Here is a 17,801-nt window from a genome sequence, read left to right on the forward strand (position 1 = left end):
ACTTTGTTTTCTCAACTTGTATATGTACCTTTTACTAGAGTGTTTATCTTTGTTTGCTGTACTTTGAACCTAAGACAGAGGGGGGTCCTCTGAGCTCTTTAAGTTTGATTACCCTGTAAAGTTATTTTCCATACTGATTTTACAGAGATGATTTTTACCTTTTTCTTTAATTAAAAGCCTTCTTTTTAAGAACCTGATTGATTTCTCCTTGTTTTAAGATCCAAGGGGGTTTGGATCTGTATTCACCAGGAGTTGGTGAAAGGAAGGAGGGGGGAAGGGTCAATTTCTCTTTGTTTAAGATCCAAGGAGTTTGGCTCTGTATTCACCAGGGAATTGGTGAGAGGTTTCTAAAAGCTTCCCAGGGTAGGGAATGGTGGCAGCGGACCAGAACTAAGCTGGTAGTTAAGCTTAGAAGTCCTCATTCAGGCCCCTACATTTGTACCCTAAAGTTCAAAGTGGGGATACAGCCTTGACAGTCACAGATCTACACAAGTTACTATGAGTGATGTCTCCTTTTGTTGCCACAACCATGTAGCTCTTTGGCAGATTTATTATTTTCCCCCCTTTGAGAAGGAGACACACTCAAGGCACCTAGCAAAGCACAAGTACATATTCAAGCCCTCCAGAAGGGGAACTAAGCTCAAGGAAGCCAGTGAAGCCCTAGCAGATATCTTGAACATTGCACAAGCTACTGTGAGAGGTATCTCATTTTGGCTATTTGCCCAGGCAGTTTATTTTATGGGTGTAGTTTAGAAGAGTGGCATTTCCCCAATCTGACCCAGCTGGCAGGGCTGTGTGTTCAGGAAGCTAAAGAGGAAATGTCATTCACCTGGGAAGTTCAAATGGATTCATTCACCACCACTAGATCCACACATTAAAACACAAACAAAACCTCAATTACACTTCTGCTTATATGCAAATTATCGTATTAACCAACTTGCATATTTTTTTCCATGATAGCGATTAAGTTGTTCCCAATTCCCCCCCCCCGAAAAGTGGCAACGCTAAACTGGATCCCAGTGCTGGATCCGTGGTTTGGTGGGACTGTGCAAAGATGCATCTGGGTTGGGGTTTGTTTTCTGGCGGAGCAGGAGCGGCGTCATTCTCTACTCAGGCAGCGGACCTGGGGGAAGGCAAAAGTTGGCTGGATCCCTGTTTTGTGGCAGGGTTTTTCCTGGTGCAATCGGAGCGGCGACGCTTCTTTAGCGGCGGGACCCAACATCAGCAGGATCCAGGTGGCGGCAGCTTTCCTCTGTTTTTGTTTCCCAGCAGGAGCCAGACAGCGCTTGGGCGGGCTCGGCAGCGGCGCGGGGCGGGCGGAGCGCGCCGAGCCCCATTAACATTCCGTTCCACGTGTTGCTTGTTGTGGGCGCTACAGGTTCCCCACCTGCGCGGCGCGGCAGCCGCCGGCGGGCGGAGCCCGTCCCCGTCGCTCGGGGAGAAGTGACAGGCCGGCCGGGGCTCTGATAGGAGCCGGCCAGAGCAATTCCCAAGGCAACCCAAGCTCGACCCCCTTCCAAGGCCCCGCCCCCTCCCTGGCGGCTGCCGCGGGTAGGAACTAGTCGGTGTGTAAAACTCGACGTGTCCGGAAAGGTGCGCGCCGCTTTCCCTTTCGCTCCGCGCCCGCAGGCAGGGGCCGCGAGTTGCTGGCACCATGCTGGACCCGTCCTCCAGCGAAGAGGAGTCCGACGAGGTGTTGGAAGAGGAGAGGCGGGAGGTGCTGTTGGTGGCGCCCGGGGGCTGCAGCGGCAGCTCGCCGCGAGTCCTGCCGGCTCCCAACCGGGAGCCCCACGCGAGGGAGCCGGGGCGCCAGGGCAGCGGCCCCGCCAGACCGGCGAGCCCCAGCCCCTCGGTGCTGAGCGAGGGCAGGGAGGAGCAGGAGAGGCTGCAGAAAGAGGAGAGGGAGAAGCGGCTCCGGCTGCAGCTGTATGTGTTCATAGTGAGGTGCATCGCGTACCCGTTCAACGCCAAGCAACCCACCGACATGGCCCGGAGGCAGCAGAAGGTGAGTCGCCGCAGGCACCGGTCCCACCAGCCTCCCCCGCCCCCACTTCCCGCCTGGCCACTGGGCACTGCCCGCTCCGCCCCCGCTCCATCTCCGCTGCATGGTCCGCGAGCTTTGGGTTTGTTTTCTGCAATGCGACCCCCATCTCGGTAGCAGCAGCTGATCGCTACTGGCAGCCTGAGCCAGGCGTGCCTGCTCAGTCGGGGTGCAATCCCCGGGATCCCGCTGCACGTCTCTGAAGTGCCATAAAGTATTAAATCGCCCGTAACTTCTTCTGAGCACGCCCGAGACTGGGATTGTGGGCCATCGTCTGCCCACCTTTCATCTGAGTCTCTGTATCGATCGGTTCAGTAGTGAAGTGTTTTTGTGTTAGTGGGTCACACCGCACTGTTGAGATTAATTTCCAGCTCGTTAGCAGAGCATGGAGAAGCCTGTTCAGACTTCTACCATATTCTAGGCTGGGCACATCTCTGGTTCCTTCAACAGGTTGATCTCTTTAATAGGCGTTTGTTTAATGAGCCTCCGAACGTTTGGGAGGAAGAAAATGCAGTCGTTAAACAGAATGATTAATTTTCACAGATGTTTCTGCAAAGGGAATCAATTTCTTGTATTTTATGTTGGTGTTAACAGGATTATTTTTGCAGCAGATACTCTCTAAAGTAGGTTCCAGTGCATTTTTAAAATCAGCATGGCACTAGTGGCATGTAGAAACGAGCAGAAGAAAATTTCTTTACAAATTATAAATTTTTCAGGGTGACAGTTAAATCCACCTCTATTGTCAAATATGGGCATATAGGATCATTTTATAGTAAAAAAATAAATAATGGAAGACTTGTTAGAAGTACTAATCCAGCAGGGTATGATCGATGGCAAAACAGATGTTAAAATGACATTAAACTCTGAAAGGTATTTCATGCAAAAAATAATGTGCTGACCAAATACATCTAAAGATAAATCATGGATATAATACAAAGGAGAATTGTTTTGTAAATGAGACAATCCATCTATTTTGTTTCAGTGATTATTACTAAATGCAGACTCCAGATAAGGAGAAACAGTGTCTTAACAACTCAGGTATCAGAGGGGTAGCTGTGTTAGTCTGAATCTGTAAAAAGCAACAGAGGGTCCTGTGGCACCTTTAAGACTAACAGAAGTATTGGGAGCATAAGCTTTCGTGGGTAAGAACCTCACTTCTTCAGATGCAAGTAATGGAAATAGAAGTGAGGTTCTTACCCACGAAAGCTTATGCTCCCAATACTTCTGTTAGTCTTAAAGGTGCCACAGGACCCTCTGTTGCTTTTAACAACTCAGGGAACCAATCATGTGGTTGTTTGCCTTTTATTAAAGGTAGAGCAAAGTTTCATTTGCTGTGCAATATATTTGGGGCAGGCTCCCAAGATAGAGTGTGTTACCCTATGCTTTTAGATTTTTCAGTAGCTTAAAAAATACTCAGTTATTGGAAAGTTTATTTTAAAATTTGAAATCTTTTCATTTTGTACTTGGTTCTGTAAATATTGCATAATCAGTTTCTAGAAGGATACTAAACAAACTTCTATTAATGACTGCGCTAGAGGCTAACAGAGAGAATCTTTTTAAATTCAGTCTCCAGACAGAATACTTTTGATTCTGACTCTTGATCTTTTTGAATACGTAAGGGCTATTGGGAAAGAGAATTGTCTGGGTATTTACTTTTACATAGATTCAAATCTTCATATATTTCAGAATGTATTTATTTTTAATTCACAAAATGGATTGAATTCCACTTGGTTTGTTGCTGTGAAGACTAGTAAACTATTAGTTTAAGTGTTTACTGTTTTGGGGACATGTAGGGTGCCAGCCTGAATGTGACTGATATAGGTGACGGCAGATTGTCACAAAAATCCAGTAGGCACTAATGTAATGTGATGATAGTAACAGCAACAAAATAGCATATTGTAGTAATTCTTTTATTTCATCTTACTTATTTAAACAGAGAAACCCATGGTCAAGATTTTTCAAAAACAAGTGCCTAAAGTTAGGTTCCTAAATCTATATTTAGGACCTAAAAATAAATGGCCTGATTTTTCCAAAATGCTAAGCACCCAGCTGCTGCAATTGACTACAACCTTTGAATTCACTTATTTTGATGGTAATGCTCCAAGGTAGTACCATGTACATGGTGTTTCTAAAGGTGTGTGAAAGAGGATCTTGAGAATTTCTGAGATCAGTATAGGGCACTTATTGGTGTTGCACCCAGTGTAAAAGTATGACACTTGTTGTATTAATGTTTAGCCATTGAGCTGTAAATCACCCAATCTGACATCTCACCTCAAATCAAATACTACTACCTGCAATTTTCACTTCTAAGTGACACATGATATTCAGTGTACAGTAATTAAAATGGGACAAATTTTCATTTGCTTTAAGAATTTAACTGTGGAACTAGAAAGATGTTTTATGTTTTTAATCAGGCTGAAAAACCTAGTGCTTTTGTAAGAAAGAAAAACATGTCATTTTTCAGTGTCCATTACTGTTAGAAGTAAGAAACTATCAGATGTTGTTGTTATAATAATCTAGTAAATGTAACATATTTAAAAATACTGTAGATCTGTTAGGCTTCAGCTGCTCAGCTAGAATGTTTTATTTACCAGGAATTGTCTGAATTGTAAACACACCTGTTTTCAGTACATGCCTCGTGATCATTTACAGTGCTGTCTGGAACGTAACAGAAAGCAATATCCCACTTTATACCAGGGATGAATTTAAGATTTAGCCATACACTCTGTAATTTCAAATTGCAAATCTACTTAAATCATTCATTCATTACTTAGATTGTAGTAGGAACTACAGTGTTCTAGGTGTTTTCCAAACATGAAAGTCATAGACCCTGCCACAAACAAAACCCATAATTTGAAATAATCTGAATCTTTGTCTATTTCAAAATTAGCTTTTTAAAACTTCATATGTATAAACTTTACTCTTTATATAATAACTCCTCAAAGATTATTTAGATATATCTTGATAATTTTCTTAGCTTTCATTTCTTGTCCACAAAATGTTTAGAGGTTTAATTGTCAAGTGCACAAATATCTTCTTGAACTCTTTGGATATTGATAACTCATATATTAATCAGAGCCACTAGACAAATAGGAATGTTGTCATTTTAAAAACAGAGTATTCGATAACCTATATGAAAATCTCATTGATCTACTACATATTTTATTATTTGGATTATATAGTACGTTGGGCTGCTTTTTTTATGTGTGAGGCTAACTACTATAGACAGCTCCTGCTATCTGTGTTCTTTTCTCCTCCTGGTACACAAGCTAATTAACCATACTTGTTAACAATAGGTATGGGTTTGCTTACCTTACTATTTCTCTACCCCCTACACCCTCTTCCTAGCCCTTCTATAACATGCTTTCTTCTTGATAATGTGTTAAGTAATCTCTTTCTAAGGTAAATTGCCTCAGGAAGCTTCACTTCCAGATGCGTGGCTCTATCTTAAGTTCCCTTATCACATTTTGAGGATTTTTTGACTTCTGGCCTCATAGGTCTTAAATAATGGGGTATCTGAAATCAAAAAACATTTTAAAAAGTGAACATCATGCTTGTGCAAAGCTCCACAACTGGTATGTTCTGGATAGCAAGTGTGCAAGATCCTGCCAATGTGCCTCAACCCCGACTAAGAGGTTCTTAGATTATTTTAAGGTTAGAAGGAACAATTGTGATCGAAACAGGTATCGTCCCCATTTTACAAATGGGCACAGACAATTTAAGTGACATGCCTAAGGTGAGACAGGAAGTCCTGTGGTGCAGTTGAAAAATGAACCAAGATCTTTCAAGTCCCGGTACAGTTCCTCAACTGCAAGACCAGCCTTCTGTCCTACCACATTGAAGGGTTAAAATCTCTTATTCACATTTATTTAATCCTCGAAGTCTGTTATACAGATGTTTAATGTCACTTGTAATGAAAATTTCTGCGGTCCTTTTCACAGGGAACTGGACTGAGACCACCCTATTGTGTTGTTTAACATAGACCACTAAATAGTTCATATGGTATCCACTGGTTGTCACTGATGATTGGGAAGGATTTGAACCAGTGACCTACATGTGGAAATACTCCAAATTCTGGCATTGTCTCAGTCTTCCCAAAGACCAGATCTCTTGATGCTGTGCACTATCAGTGATGTTTTTGCTTGCAGGCTTCTAGCAGTCTTACTGATAAACTAGAAAGAGGTTAGATAATTTATTAGGCTTTGATCATTTATTTTTTCTGCTAATTCAGTATTAGTTTGTTGCTGAGCAAATACTGCAAGATGTGCCAGACTGCTGCTTTTTGTTATGTGGAATATGTTATCCAGTAGGGAACGTGATGGAAACCACATATTAAACTACAGCCTCAGTCTGAACAGAAACAATATCTGTGAGGAGATGGTTTATTTCTTTTAAAACCAATGCATTGGTCTCTATGATATGCTGAGACCACAATACTTAATTTTATAGGCTGAGTTGTATTAATGAACTTAAATGTTTTTAAACTGTGATTTAGCATTTACTCTACTTCCCCCTATACAACAAGAAATGTATTCAGCTCATTTATGAAGCTCAGGAAACAAGAAGTAAAAACAAATATTAGAGTATTTTATATAAGAACTGCCATATTGGACCAGATTAGTGGTTCACCTAATCCAATAACCTGTTTTTGACTGTATAATTTACTGTAATTTCATCCCTTAATTTTATTTAAGCACAAGCTATGTAAGAAAAATAGTTGTTAAATGTTAAAATTAATCTACAGGATTATGCATAACTAAAAATATTCCTGTGAAATCTGGCTCTAGGTGGAATCCTACCACCCGATCCTTTTATTACCTAATTACCACTAGACTAAGGCAAATTGCAAGGGTAAAAAATCCATGCTAAACATTTTTAGAGAAATTGGGAAGTTTAACAGAAATACTTCCAGGAGTGGCCCATTTTAAGGTGCCGAGTCCCTGTACTCCATTCAAGATCAGCAAGACTTTTCTTTTGCTTGAGACAAAAGTTAAAACAATGATCAAATGTGCTAAAATGGCTGGCTTAAGCATTAAATTGGAGGCTATCTAGCACAGACAGGTAAGAAGTCCTCAAGGGATCAGGGCAGGGGTGCACCCTTTTGCTAGAAGTGCTGTACTCCATAGATGTGAAGGTACATGCTGAGTGATGAAAAACCTTCCAAATAAACTTCACGGTAGATCTCACCACATTTATTGTGGAAGAGGAAATGAAATAATGAAAAGATGCAGCAGTGGTTGCTGCAATCCATTGTTGTCTATCATTGTACTTACCAATGTTGTAGCATCAAAGCATCTTCAAGTATTTGTGGATTTATTCTCCCCCAACTCCCCTGTGAGGGAGGGCAGGATTATTACCTTCATTTTACAGATGTGCAACTGAAGAACAGAGAGACTAAGTGATTTTTCTCAAGTTGACACACTAAGTCTTCAGCAGAGCCAAAGTTGAATCTAGGCCTCCTGAGTGTCAATGCAGTGCCTTAACCAGAAGACCATCATTCCAGTGGATATTTTGCAAACGTTCAACCACATACTTCTCCAGATGTCTTGGAATGTTAATGTCGCCAGTGTACTGAGGGTGGCATTCTATTTTCTATGAGCAATAAAGCCTAGTCTAAAACAAGTTGATTTTGTTCTTTGTTCCTGAGAATCCAATGAAGTATATGGTGGTGTTTTTCTTCTCACCCCCACCCTCCCAAAATACAGCTGATTCAATTTATATTTGGAAAGCTCATAGAATAAAGTGTGTAAACAGAAATGGATTGTTCTGTAAACTGTTTTCAGTCTAGAAAGAATTTTGTTTGTGAACATGCATTGAACTACCTGAGTGAGGAAAGATTGTGACAATTATAGTGCTCAGTTTTATTCATGGACTACATGCCAGAGGAATGGTCTCTGGGTGACACATCAGGAGGAGGGTTCCTGAGTAAACAGAGGACAATAAAGTGGTAAAATTCAGTGCCTGAAAGGATATCAAACGACTGCTTTTTCCCTCCATATTTATAATTTTACTTTAATAATCAACATGTACATACAGTAGAAATCCAAGGATGGGGGAAGAATTTAAAAATAAATCAATAAAAAACCTATCAAAACCAAAGAGAGAAATATTCCCAAGCACGGTATGAAGTCATACAACACCAAGAGTTAATAATTAAACTATGCCTTTAACTGATTATAAAGAATGGACACTAATTTAGCTGGCTGTTTAAGATCAGAACTAAATCAGTCTAATATCTGAATCAGAAGAAGCAAAAAGAAAAAACTATTTCAAGTAGTAAATGACTGACATTTCATATTTTTCACTTGAAAATAGGAGGTTGCGGATATAACCAAACAAACCCACAAGTGAGTACATCAGAATCATTACTACTTAAAGCTGGGAATAATGGAATGCAATAATTCATTTTCATCTGAATCCCACAAGCTTCCTTTCGCCTGTTTTTTTTTCCCCCATTTTTTCTAGGATTTTATCGATGATAGAAAAGTTGATCATAAGTTATAATAATAAAAACCTCCAAGCAACTATCAGGAAAAATTTAGCAAGAAACAAAACCATAGTGTCCATCCCCAGGGAACAGACTGTATTGTCAGATATTTCTTTTAGGCCTGTTTTGCCCAAGCAATATCTGGAAATACATCTATTTTTCTTCTCCTGATACAAACTATCTCCTGGATGCTTCCGGGCCTTCTTCATATGATGGTCTCAGACCAAAGTAAAGGTAAATGTGGAAGTACCCCACAAAGCCAATTCTGATAAGATTCAAGGGGTATTTCAGAGGAAGAAGTACATTGCAAAGAATTCTCATGCTCCCTGCCAAGGCAGATCAAACTTAATCAGAAATGGTTTCTATCAAGAGAGGTAAAATGGAACATTGATCTTCTCCCCCCATGCCCTCAGGGAGAGCTAACACTCCCAAATTACAGCTCTTAAAATGATTTTCCACCATGTCTTTTTTTCTGATGAAACTCAGGGTTATCTTTTACAAGCAACCTAAGGCCCTGTCTTGATGGGCAAAGTGTTTATTTTACTTTCAGTTCTCTTAGATAGATCCAGTTAGCATGCCATGATTTGATAAGCCCTGTGAATGCCCAAGATGTGGGTTAACACAGCTTCACATGTATTTAAAAGGCTATTCAATTGTGTTGTGCTAACATCATTGAAAAATTCACCCTTTTTGTCCATCAGAAAAGGCTTTGGGGTTTTAGATTTTTTTTTTTTTTTTTTACCTTAGACTTGTCTGTGCTAGTAAAATTACCCATTGAGGGTGATGGATGTTGGCCATGGATGGAGGTTGAAGAAATATTGAAAGCTGTTTTATAGCAAGTGAAGCCAGTGACAAACAGTGTCCAGCACCATTTCAGAGAATGGCGATTAAAGCAGAACTTTGTCAGTTAAAACTGCTGTCTTGTTTATCCAACTCAGCCTCAATCAGATGTGGCTTGGTCAAAAGTTTATAAGTCTAGTTAGTTAGCACCCATTATGCCTCTGGTGTTTAAGGCAGCAGCGAAGCTCCTCCACTCCTGTATGTTTCTGGCAAGTCTTTCAATGGTTCCCCAACTGTGCCCCAGGTTTTTCAGGTCAGCTTCCACAGCTCTTTGCCATGTTGTTTTTGGGCAACCTCGTTTTCGCTTGCCTTCAGGTGTCCATCTTATTGCTACTCTGGTGATGGAATCAATTTCCATCCGAAGCAGATGGCCAATCCATCTCCAGCGCCTCCTGGTAATGATGGTGCTCATATCGTCTTGGCTGCACTATGTGAATAAGTCCTGGTTTGACATTCTTCTGGGCCAAAAGATACGAAGGATTTTTCTGAGGCAGGTTGTATGAAACAAAGACAGTATGGACATGTTGTATTTTGTCATTTCCCGGTTTCTGCCCTGTAAAGTAGTGTTGAAAGTACTCAGCTCTGATAAATCTTGAGTTTTTGGTTTTGGTGTTATATTTTGATGATTTCCAGGCTTTGTATAATAGTCTAAGGTGCTGAAACCTTAGCAATGCATTTGCTTTTATCAGACGCAAAGAGTGGCAGTCCTGGCTAACTAGAAGATTGGCAACAATTATATATTTTACTTGCATGATTGCAAACTTTTTATTTTGGCCAGTTTCTGCCTTTTTATGTTCAATAAAACCTCTGTGGCTTTTGTTAGAAGTTTGCCCCTCTCTTTCTCTCCCCTCCCCGTTTTGGGAAAAATCTCATCAGCTCTGTTTGCTTTGGCTAACACCCTGTTCTGAGTGGGGCTGGGAGGGGAGGGGGGAGGGAAGAGAACTTCACAGGTTCTCTACAGGTGGCTGATCAAAGCACTGTCAGGAAGACAGCATGGGGAGCCCAGTAACTGTCACAATCTCCGCAGGGCTAGTGGGAGGGAGCTGGCTAGCTGCTTTGCTCTTTTCCCATATTCAGAAAATTATTCCTGCCCTTCTGTTATTTTGTATGTTGGTGTGTGTGCTTTCTTTCCTGCCACAACAGGCTACCGGATGCTTGGGGAAGCATGGGTGCTGTGTTCTGTTTGCCTCACCCACTTCCAGTGTTCTTTGACAGGACTCAAAAAGTGTGTGTGTGTGTGGGGGGGGAAATACCTGCTATGACACAACTGCTCCGACTCCATACAAACCTCTTGCAATTTAAACAACTAAAACATTTGTGTACTGTATTTAGTTGTAGACTATTGTCAACCAATGCAGGAAAAATCCATTTGTTGAATGTCATTTGACTAATTTCACTTGTATTTATTGAATGTTATATTTGCTGAATAACATTTGACTAGCTCTTTAAAAAAAAAAAATCGTGACTAATATATTTTGGTGAATACTAGCCAGTCATCCCTCCATCTCCCTGGCTTTTGGTATGCCTTTCCCCCCTTCTTGATTTCACTCCATTCTTCCATAATAGATCATCATACTTAGGGTTCTGATTTTTGGTTTTAACTGATAAATGCTGATAAAGCACCCACAATACAGAAAAAATTAAAATTGTTTATCCAATAAACTTGAATCTAAGGGCTTGTCTACACAGAGCAGTAATGCGGACTATGGGGGGGGGGGTGATTTCTAAAGCATATTAACGTGTTGCCCATTAATTTGTCGATGTAGGCCCTGGTGGTGCGCACTAAGTGTTCCCTAGTGTGCTTTAACATAGTGCTGCCTGAAACAGTGCTTCGTTAAAGCGCATTAGAGATTACAGTAGTATATATTGTGTATAATACATATTACTCATTACAGTAGAGACAGAGTGACCCCTGAAAAACCCTGATTTTTGGACATCTATATAAAACTCAAAAATAAAAAAATAAACTCTGAAAAGAAGTCCTCGTCATAGTATATCTCTCCCTGAGTTTTTCAGTGTATGGTTCCTCACTTTTTCTATGCCCCTCCAGAAATATTGTGCTCTCCACCTCGTTTGCCTCTATTTTCTCCCTTTTCATCTTCCACTTCTTTCCACAATATCTTTATTTTCTAACTTAAATCATCTTTCTCTCCTGCTTGGTCTGTCTCCTGTCCATATGCTTATAAAAAAGTTTGGGTGGGGGGGAGGGAATAATAATTCATTTTATGAATTATTTTATGAGGTGCTGCCCAGGGAAAGTACATAGATGTGAAGTCAAAGGACTCAGCTAATGAATAGAGGGAGGGTGCTGGATGCTGTCCATTGGCTCTGTTCTGGGATTCTATTATTCATTAATATGAAGCTCAGGCTAGTGTGTTTAACAGATTTTTAGCCCACTGCCCAGCTCTGGCTTCTGGAAGAGAAAAGAGTATTCTCTCTCCTCACTCTCTGGTTCCCATATAGTCTCTTGTTGCTATAAGGAAATGTGGGAGGAGTCTGAAATGTGACCCTTCCCAAAGTCTCCTGGTTGCTGTGATGGGCTTGAGTCTACTACTCCAACCTTATCTAGGTTTTCTGGCTACTGTGTGAAGGTGTCTGTGCTGAACTACCCTTCCCTCGGTGTGTTTTGGGTAGTCCTCTCTGGTGACTAGCTCTAGTGCCTGTTTCTGCCTGGAAATGCTAACAGCATATTGAAATTGACCAAATTCTCGTCATTCTCACTTATTCCCAGTGTCCTGAACAACAGCTGTGAAAAAGGACAGGGACTCGAGTCAGTTTTCTCTCTGATGTAGTTTGGGGAGAAGTGTGAGGCGCATCAGAGGCAGTAGAGTTGCTTGCAGTGTGCTAGATTGCATCAGTTTATGCCCATGTTCACAATTTGAAGGTTGTTTTGGTAGTCATAAGGACTAGAGACTTAAAAAACTAAAAAGGGTTTAGATTCTGTTGAAGTTGATGGCACTTGCGTGAAAGAGCTTATTACATACTCTGGGCAAGTGGAGTTTTTAAGTCCTGCTATTTGTGTTATAACTGTAAGAGATCCAGTTCAGCAAAGAATGTAAGTGAATGCTTATCTTTAAGCATGACTACTTGTAAGTCCAAGAATATACTTAAGTGCTTTGCTGAATTGGGGCCAGAATGAGAATTTGTTGGAGGGGCTATGAGAAACTAAACTACAGTTACTGAGTTGTAAGTTTGTAATAAATAATGTGTTGGTTTAAAAAAAAAAATCAGCAGGGAAATTGTGCAAAACCTTTTGCACTATTTTGTTTGCATCTTTTTTTTTTCTTGAAAATTCATTCTGTACTTAGGAGTCTTTCCATTAAAGTCAATGGAATTTAGATCAGACTCCATGACATTCCCTTTCCAAAAAAGTGAGATCAGTGAATACAGTAATACACCTTTATCATTATGGTGATTAAGAGATGATAGGTAGGGTGGGCATACGTCATGAAAGGCTTTGAAAGTGAAGACAAGCAATTTGCTTGATGTCCTGGAGAATGGGGAAACAGAAGAGGGATCCAAAGACTGACATGATCAAAGTGATGTGTAAGGAAAATGATCCTAGCAACACCATTCTGAATAGGTATGAGCAGGGCAAGGTTGCATTTATCAAGGCCACAGAGAAGGATATAGCAATAATTGAGATTTGAGTTGACCGCCTGGATTAAAGTTTTAGCTGTGTGAATTGTTAGGAAAAGTCATGTTGTTACCCAGGGTTCTTTCAACCCAAAGCTCTTGGTAACTTTACTCTGTGCGAGGAGGTGTCAGGAAATAAATCAGGGGGGAGATAGCCGTCCGACCAATAGATGGCTGGCACAAACAGGACAACACAAGAGTGCTTTCACTTAAAGCTAAACTTTACTAGTCTCAAGCACTTACGCACGTCCGCAACAAGATTAGTAAAACACCCCCAACCCTTGAAAATTACCAAAGTTGAGTGTGGCTCTCGAGTGGCACAGTGGCAGCCCGTCTGCCAGTGGGGAACACAAGATGCATCCAGAGGGAGAGACCAATCCTGAAGAGTCCCCCCATCTCAAGCTTTTTCCCTAATTTATACATTAGTAATACAATGACATGTCCCTTAAAGAAAACTTGTCAAGCAAGCAGTTCCAATGGGCAAGCAAGAGGCTCCTTCTGATTATTGATTAACCAGGTGTGGGTCTTTCCAGAGTCTGCAGCCTTGAGACTCCAATAGACATTCCTGAGGGTACATCCTGCTCTTCTAAAGTGTATCAGCAACTTCAACACAATTCTTATCAGGAAGGACACGGGGTCAAGCTGCCCTTTCTGTGGCACCCTAAACCCCCCTCCCCTCCTGCCTTGGTCAAGCTGCATGGCCACTTTACAGCCTGCTGACTAGGCTGCTTTTTAACAATAAGCCATAGTGGTTTCAAGCACTTTACTGATTTGCCAAAGTCTCCCTGTACAACGTTTTAGAGATGTTACGCAGACAAAGTCTGCAAGATTTGGACCTAGCCTGGATGTGACGCTCTAGACTAGAGAGACATCTGAGTTGAAGATAATGCCCAAGTTGTGGGCCTGAGTGATAAGCAGATGCTTGTGTTGTCCTCAGTGATCTAGAACGGAGGAAAGGGGTGGGCCTGGGTGGAAAGATGAGTTTTAGTCATGTTGAACTTAAGCTGATGGCTAGACATCAACTAGATCAGGGATGGGCAAACTTTTTGGCCCGTGGGTCACATCTGGGTATGGAAATTGTATGGCGGGCCATGAATGCTCACGAAATTGGGGTTGGGGTGGGGGTTCCGGCTGGGGATGAGGGGTGCAGTAGTGTGCTCTGGGCTGGGACTGAGGCGGAGGGTGAGAGGGGAATTAGGGCTGGGGCAGAGGGTTGGGGCGCGGGAGGAGGTCAGAGGTGCAGGCTCCCGGAGGTGCTTACCTCTAGCAGCTCCCTGAAACAGCGGCATATCCCCCCTCCGGCTCCTACGTGGGCGTGCAGCCAGGCAGCTCTGGCTAGAGCTTGATGTGGGGGATCAGCAGCTCCTTCCAGCTGTGTCTGAAACACAGGAGTTGAGGAGGAAAAGGTGGAGGCAGTTTCTAGACCTGGTGAGATGCCTGGAGACTAAAAGTGCTGCCTCCTTTAATTTGTTGTTTCATACTTTGCATGAAATGATTTGGATGTCTGGAATTTTTGTACCTTAGATGTGGTAACCCTAGAGGAGATGTGTGGGTTGTGGTGGGTCATCAACATGGAAGTTCAGGTCCCCAAGAATGAGTGTGGGAGACAGAGTTTTTATGGTATTATATTGTACTCTTGCAAAAGAATGTACCCTTTAACTGCTTGTGTGATAACGGGATGACTTTTGTGCTTTCATTAAAAATATAAATGAACATCTCCAGGCAGCGTGTGCCAAATATTTATTTTGAAAGCTGTTACTCAAGAGAGCCCCCAGCTTGTGCTTCGTTGTCCTCTATCCCTTCATTAATTTTTGAATTACATATTCAGAGGCCGCATAGCAGGGCACTGGAGGCTGTTTCCTTGTACAAAAATGTCATAATATTGTCTTTCTATTGGAACTGTTTGGCATATCAAATATGCATTGTGTTAAAATATTAATATTGGACCTTTATTGTGCTCTCCTTACAGATGAGGTGCCTAGCAAGACAAAGAAACAAAAATAAAAAGCAGACTAGTTTGAGGTGTGCCTGGAACTTGCTGTGTTACTCTGCTAATATCATTTCATGGAGGAGGAGAGGAGAATTTCTCTTCCTCCTGGGTTGTTTTTTCAGATTAGCAAAGATTGAGAAAATACCTGGAAATCAAAAATAACAAGCTGTATTTATGAGCTTAGGCCAGATCATGCAGTCATACTGAGATCAAACGCCTATTGAAATCAGTGGGTGTTTGCACTGAGTGAAGGCTGCAGGAAGTCGGGTCATGGTCTGGAAGGGACTTGAATAGAAGGAAAATGTTGATATATGAGATGGTGGTATGATTACCCTACTCGTGTTTTAGTGCATTCACTTTATAGTATCAGTATTGTCAACCTCAAGAGTTCAGAAATCATGAATCGGGCCCCCCAAAGTCATGAGATGTAAGAAATTTTTTTTTTTTTAAAGAACTTTTTCTCCGTCTTTGGGTTTCTGAGCCTGTAGGGTGCAATCACTTCATAGTTTCAATCTTTTCTCTGCAGCCATGAGTGCTAGAAACATCCGGGTCTTCTTTAAAATGCAAATTTAAATACTCTCGGTGCCACAGCTGGAGTTTTAAGAAAAACATCAAATATTGTGAGATATGATTAAAATCACCAGAGCTGGCAACATAGTATTATATATGCCTTAGCCATTGAAAACTACAAAACAAATTTAAAAATTGTAGAAATCAAGTAGTTACATTGTCTAGGATTTTTGCATGTGTAGCATAAAGATAACATAGTAATCTATGGTTTCAGAGTAGCAGCCGTGTTAGTCTGTATCCGCAAAAATAACAGGAGTACTTGTGGCACCTTAGAGACTAACAAATTTATTAGAGCATAAGCTTTCGTGGGCTACATCCCACTTCTTCGGATGCATATAGAGTGAACCATATATTGAGGAGATATATATACACACACATACAGAGAGCATGAACAGGTGGGAGTTGTCTTACCAACTCTGAGAGGCCAATTAAGTAAGAGGAAAAACACTTTTGAAGTGATAATCAAGATGGCTCAGTACAGACAGTTTGATAAGAAGCAAGTGTGAAAATACTTACAAGGGGAGATAGATTCAATGTTTGTAATGGCTCAGCCATTCCCAATCCCTATTTAGCCCTGAGTTGATTGTGTCTAGTTTGCATATCAATTCCAGCTCAGCAGTCTCTCCTTGGAGTCTGTTTTTGAAGTTTTTCTGTTTTAAGATAGCCACCCGCAGGTCTGTCAAAGAATGGCCAGACAGGTTAAAGTGTTCTCCCACTGGTTTTTGAGTATTATGATTCCTGATGTCAGATTTGTGTCCATTAATTCTTTTGCGTAGAGACTGTCCGGTTTGGCCAATGTACATGGCAGAGGGGCATTGCTGGCACATGATGGCATATATCACATTGGTAGATGTGCAGGTGAACGAGCCACAGATGGTATGGCTGATGTGATTAGGCCCTATGATGGTGTCACTTGAATAGATATGTGGACAGAGTTGGCATCGGGCTTTGTTACAAGGATAGGTTCCTGGGTCGGTGTTACAAGGAACCTATCCTTGTAACAAAGCCCGATGCCAACTCTGTCCACATATCTATTCAAGTGACACCATCATAGGGCCTAATCACATCAGCCATACCATCTGTGGCTCGTTCACCTGCACATCTACCAATGTGATATATGCCATCATGTGCCAGCAATGCCCCTCTGCCATGTACATTGGCCAAACCGGACAGTCTCTACGCAAAAGAATTAATGGACACAAATCTGACATCAGGAATCATAATACTCAAAAACCAGTGGGAGAACACTTTAACCTGTCTGGCCATTCTTTGACAGACCTGTGGGTGGCTATCTTAAAACAGAAAAACTTCAAAAACAGACTCCAACGAGAGACTGCTGAGCTGGAATTGATATGCAAGCTAGACACAATCAACTCAGGGCTAAATAGGGATTGGGAATGGCTGAGCCATTACAAACATTGAATCTATCTCCCCTTGTAAGTATTTTCACACTTGCTTCTTATCAAACTGTCTGTACTGAGCCATCTTGATGATCACTTCAAAAGTTTTTTTCCTCTTACTTAATTGGCCTCTCAGAGTTGGTAAGACAACTCCCACCTGTTCATGCTCTCTGTATGTGTGTGTATATATATCTCCTCAATATATGGTTCACTCTATATGCATCCGAAGAAGTGGGTTGTAGCCCACGAAAGCTTATGCTCTAATAAATTTGTTAGTCTCTAAGGTGCCACAAGTACTCCTGTTATAGTAATCTATGTTGAAAATCTGATTTAGATCCCAACTATTTCAGAAGATGGAAATATTTTTTCCTCTGGTTACTTGTGTGATCCTGTGTGATTGTGTCTGCCCACAGCTCTCATTGAAATAAACTTGTGGGGTGGTTAGCACCTTTGGGGATTGGCCCCATAAAGTGGTGACTTTTTAAAAACTTTGAAAGTAGTTACAACTTGGCTGTCTTTCTCTTCCCCCCCCCCCCCCCTTTGGTGAATTGGGAGGGGGAGAGTATCTTACAGAAACCATGTTTGCTGTACATTGTGCTCCCAGACAAGTAGATCTTGTAAGTTCTAGTAAGATCTTTGATCATACATTTATAAGTTGCAATGGGAGTCAGTGTGTCCCAAAGAATGGGGCACTAGACTGGGAGTCAGGAGACATAGGCTCTGTTCCTGGCTCTGTCAGTGACCTGTAATATAACCTTGAGTGAGTCACTTAACCTACTTGAAAAATGGACCTAATGACTCCTCCTCTTCGTTGGTAATGTGCTTTGTAAACTATAT

The 17,801-nt window shown here is 41.5% G+C and overlaps 1 protein-coding gene across 14 annotated transcripts in view; it reads left to right on the forward strand.

Annotated features, from left to right (window-relative positions):
* The first annotated feature begins 1,654 nt into the window (after window positions 1-1,654).
* Window positions 1,655-17,801, forward strand: part of CADPS2 (calcium dependent secretion activator 2) — a 581,803-nt gene continuing 565,656 nt past the window's right edge. For all 14 annotated transcript variants that reach the window (XM_065397473.1, XM_065397474.1, XM_065397479.1 and 11 more), the window contains exon 1: window positions 1,655-2,005. In XM_065397473.1, the coding sequence (XP_065253545.1) occupies window positions 1,655-2,005 (351 nt within the window). The remainder of the gene's footprint in view (window positions 2,006-17,801) is intronic.

The sequence above is a fragment of the Emys orbicularis genome, chromosome 1, assembly GCF_028017835.1.
Source record: "Emys orbicularis isolate rEmyOrb1 chromosome 1, rEmyOrb1.hap1, whole genome shotgun sequence".
Taxonomy (NCBI): Eukaryota; Metazoa; Chordata; order Testudines; family Emydidae; genus Emys; species Emys orbicularis.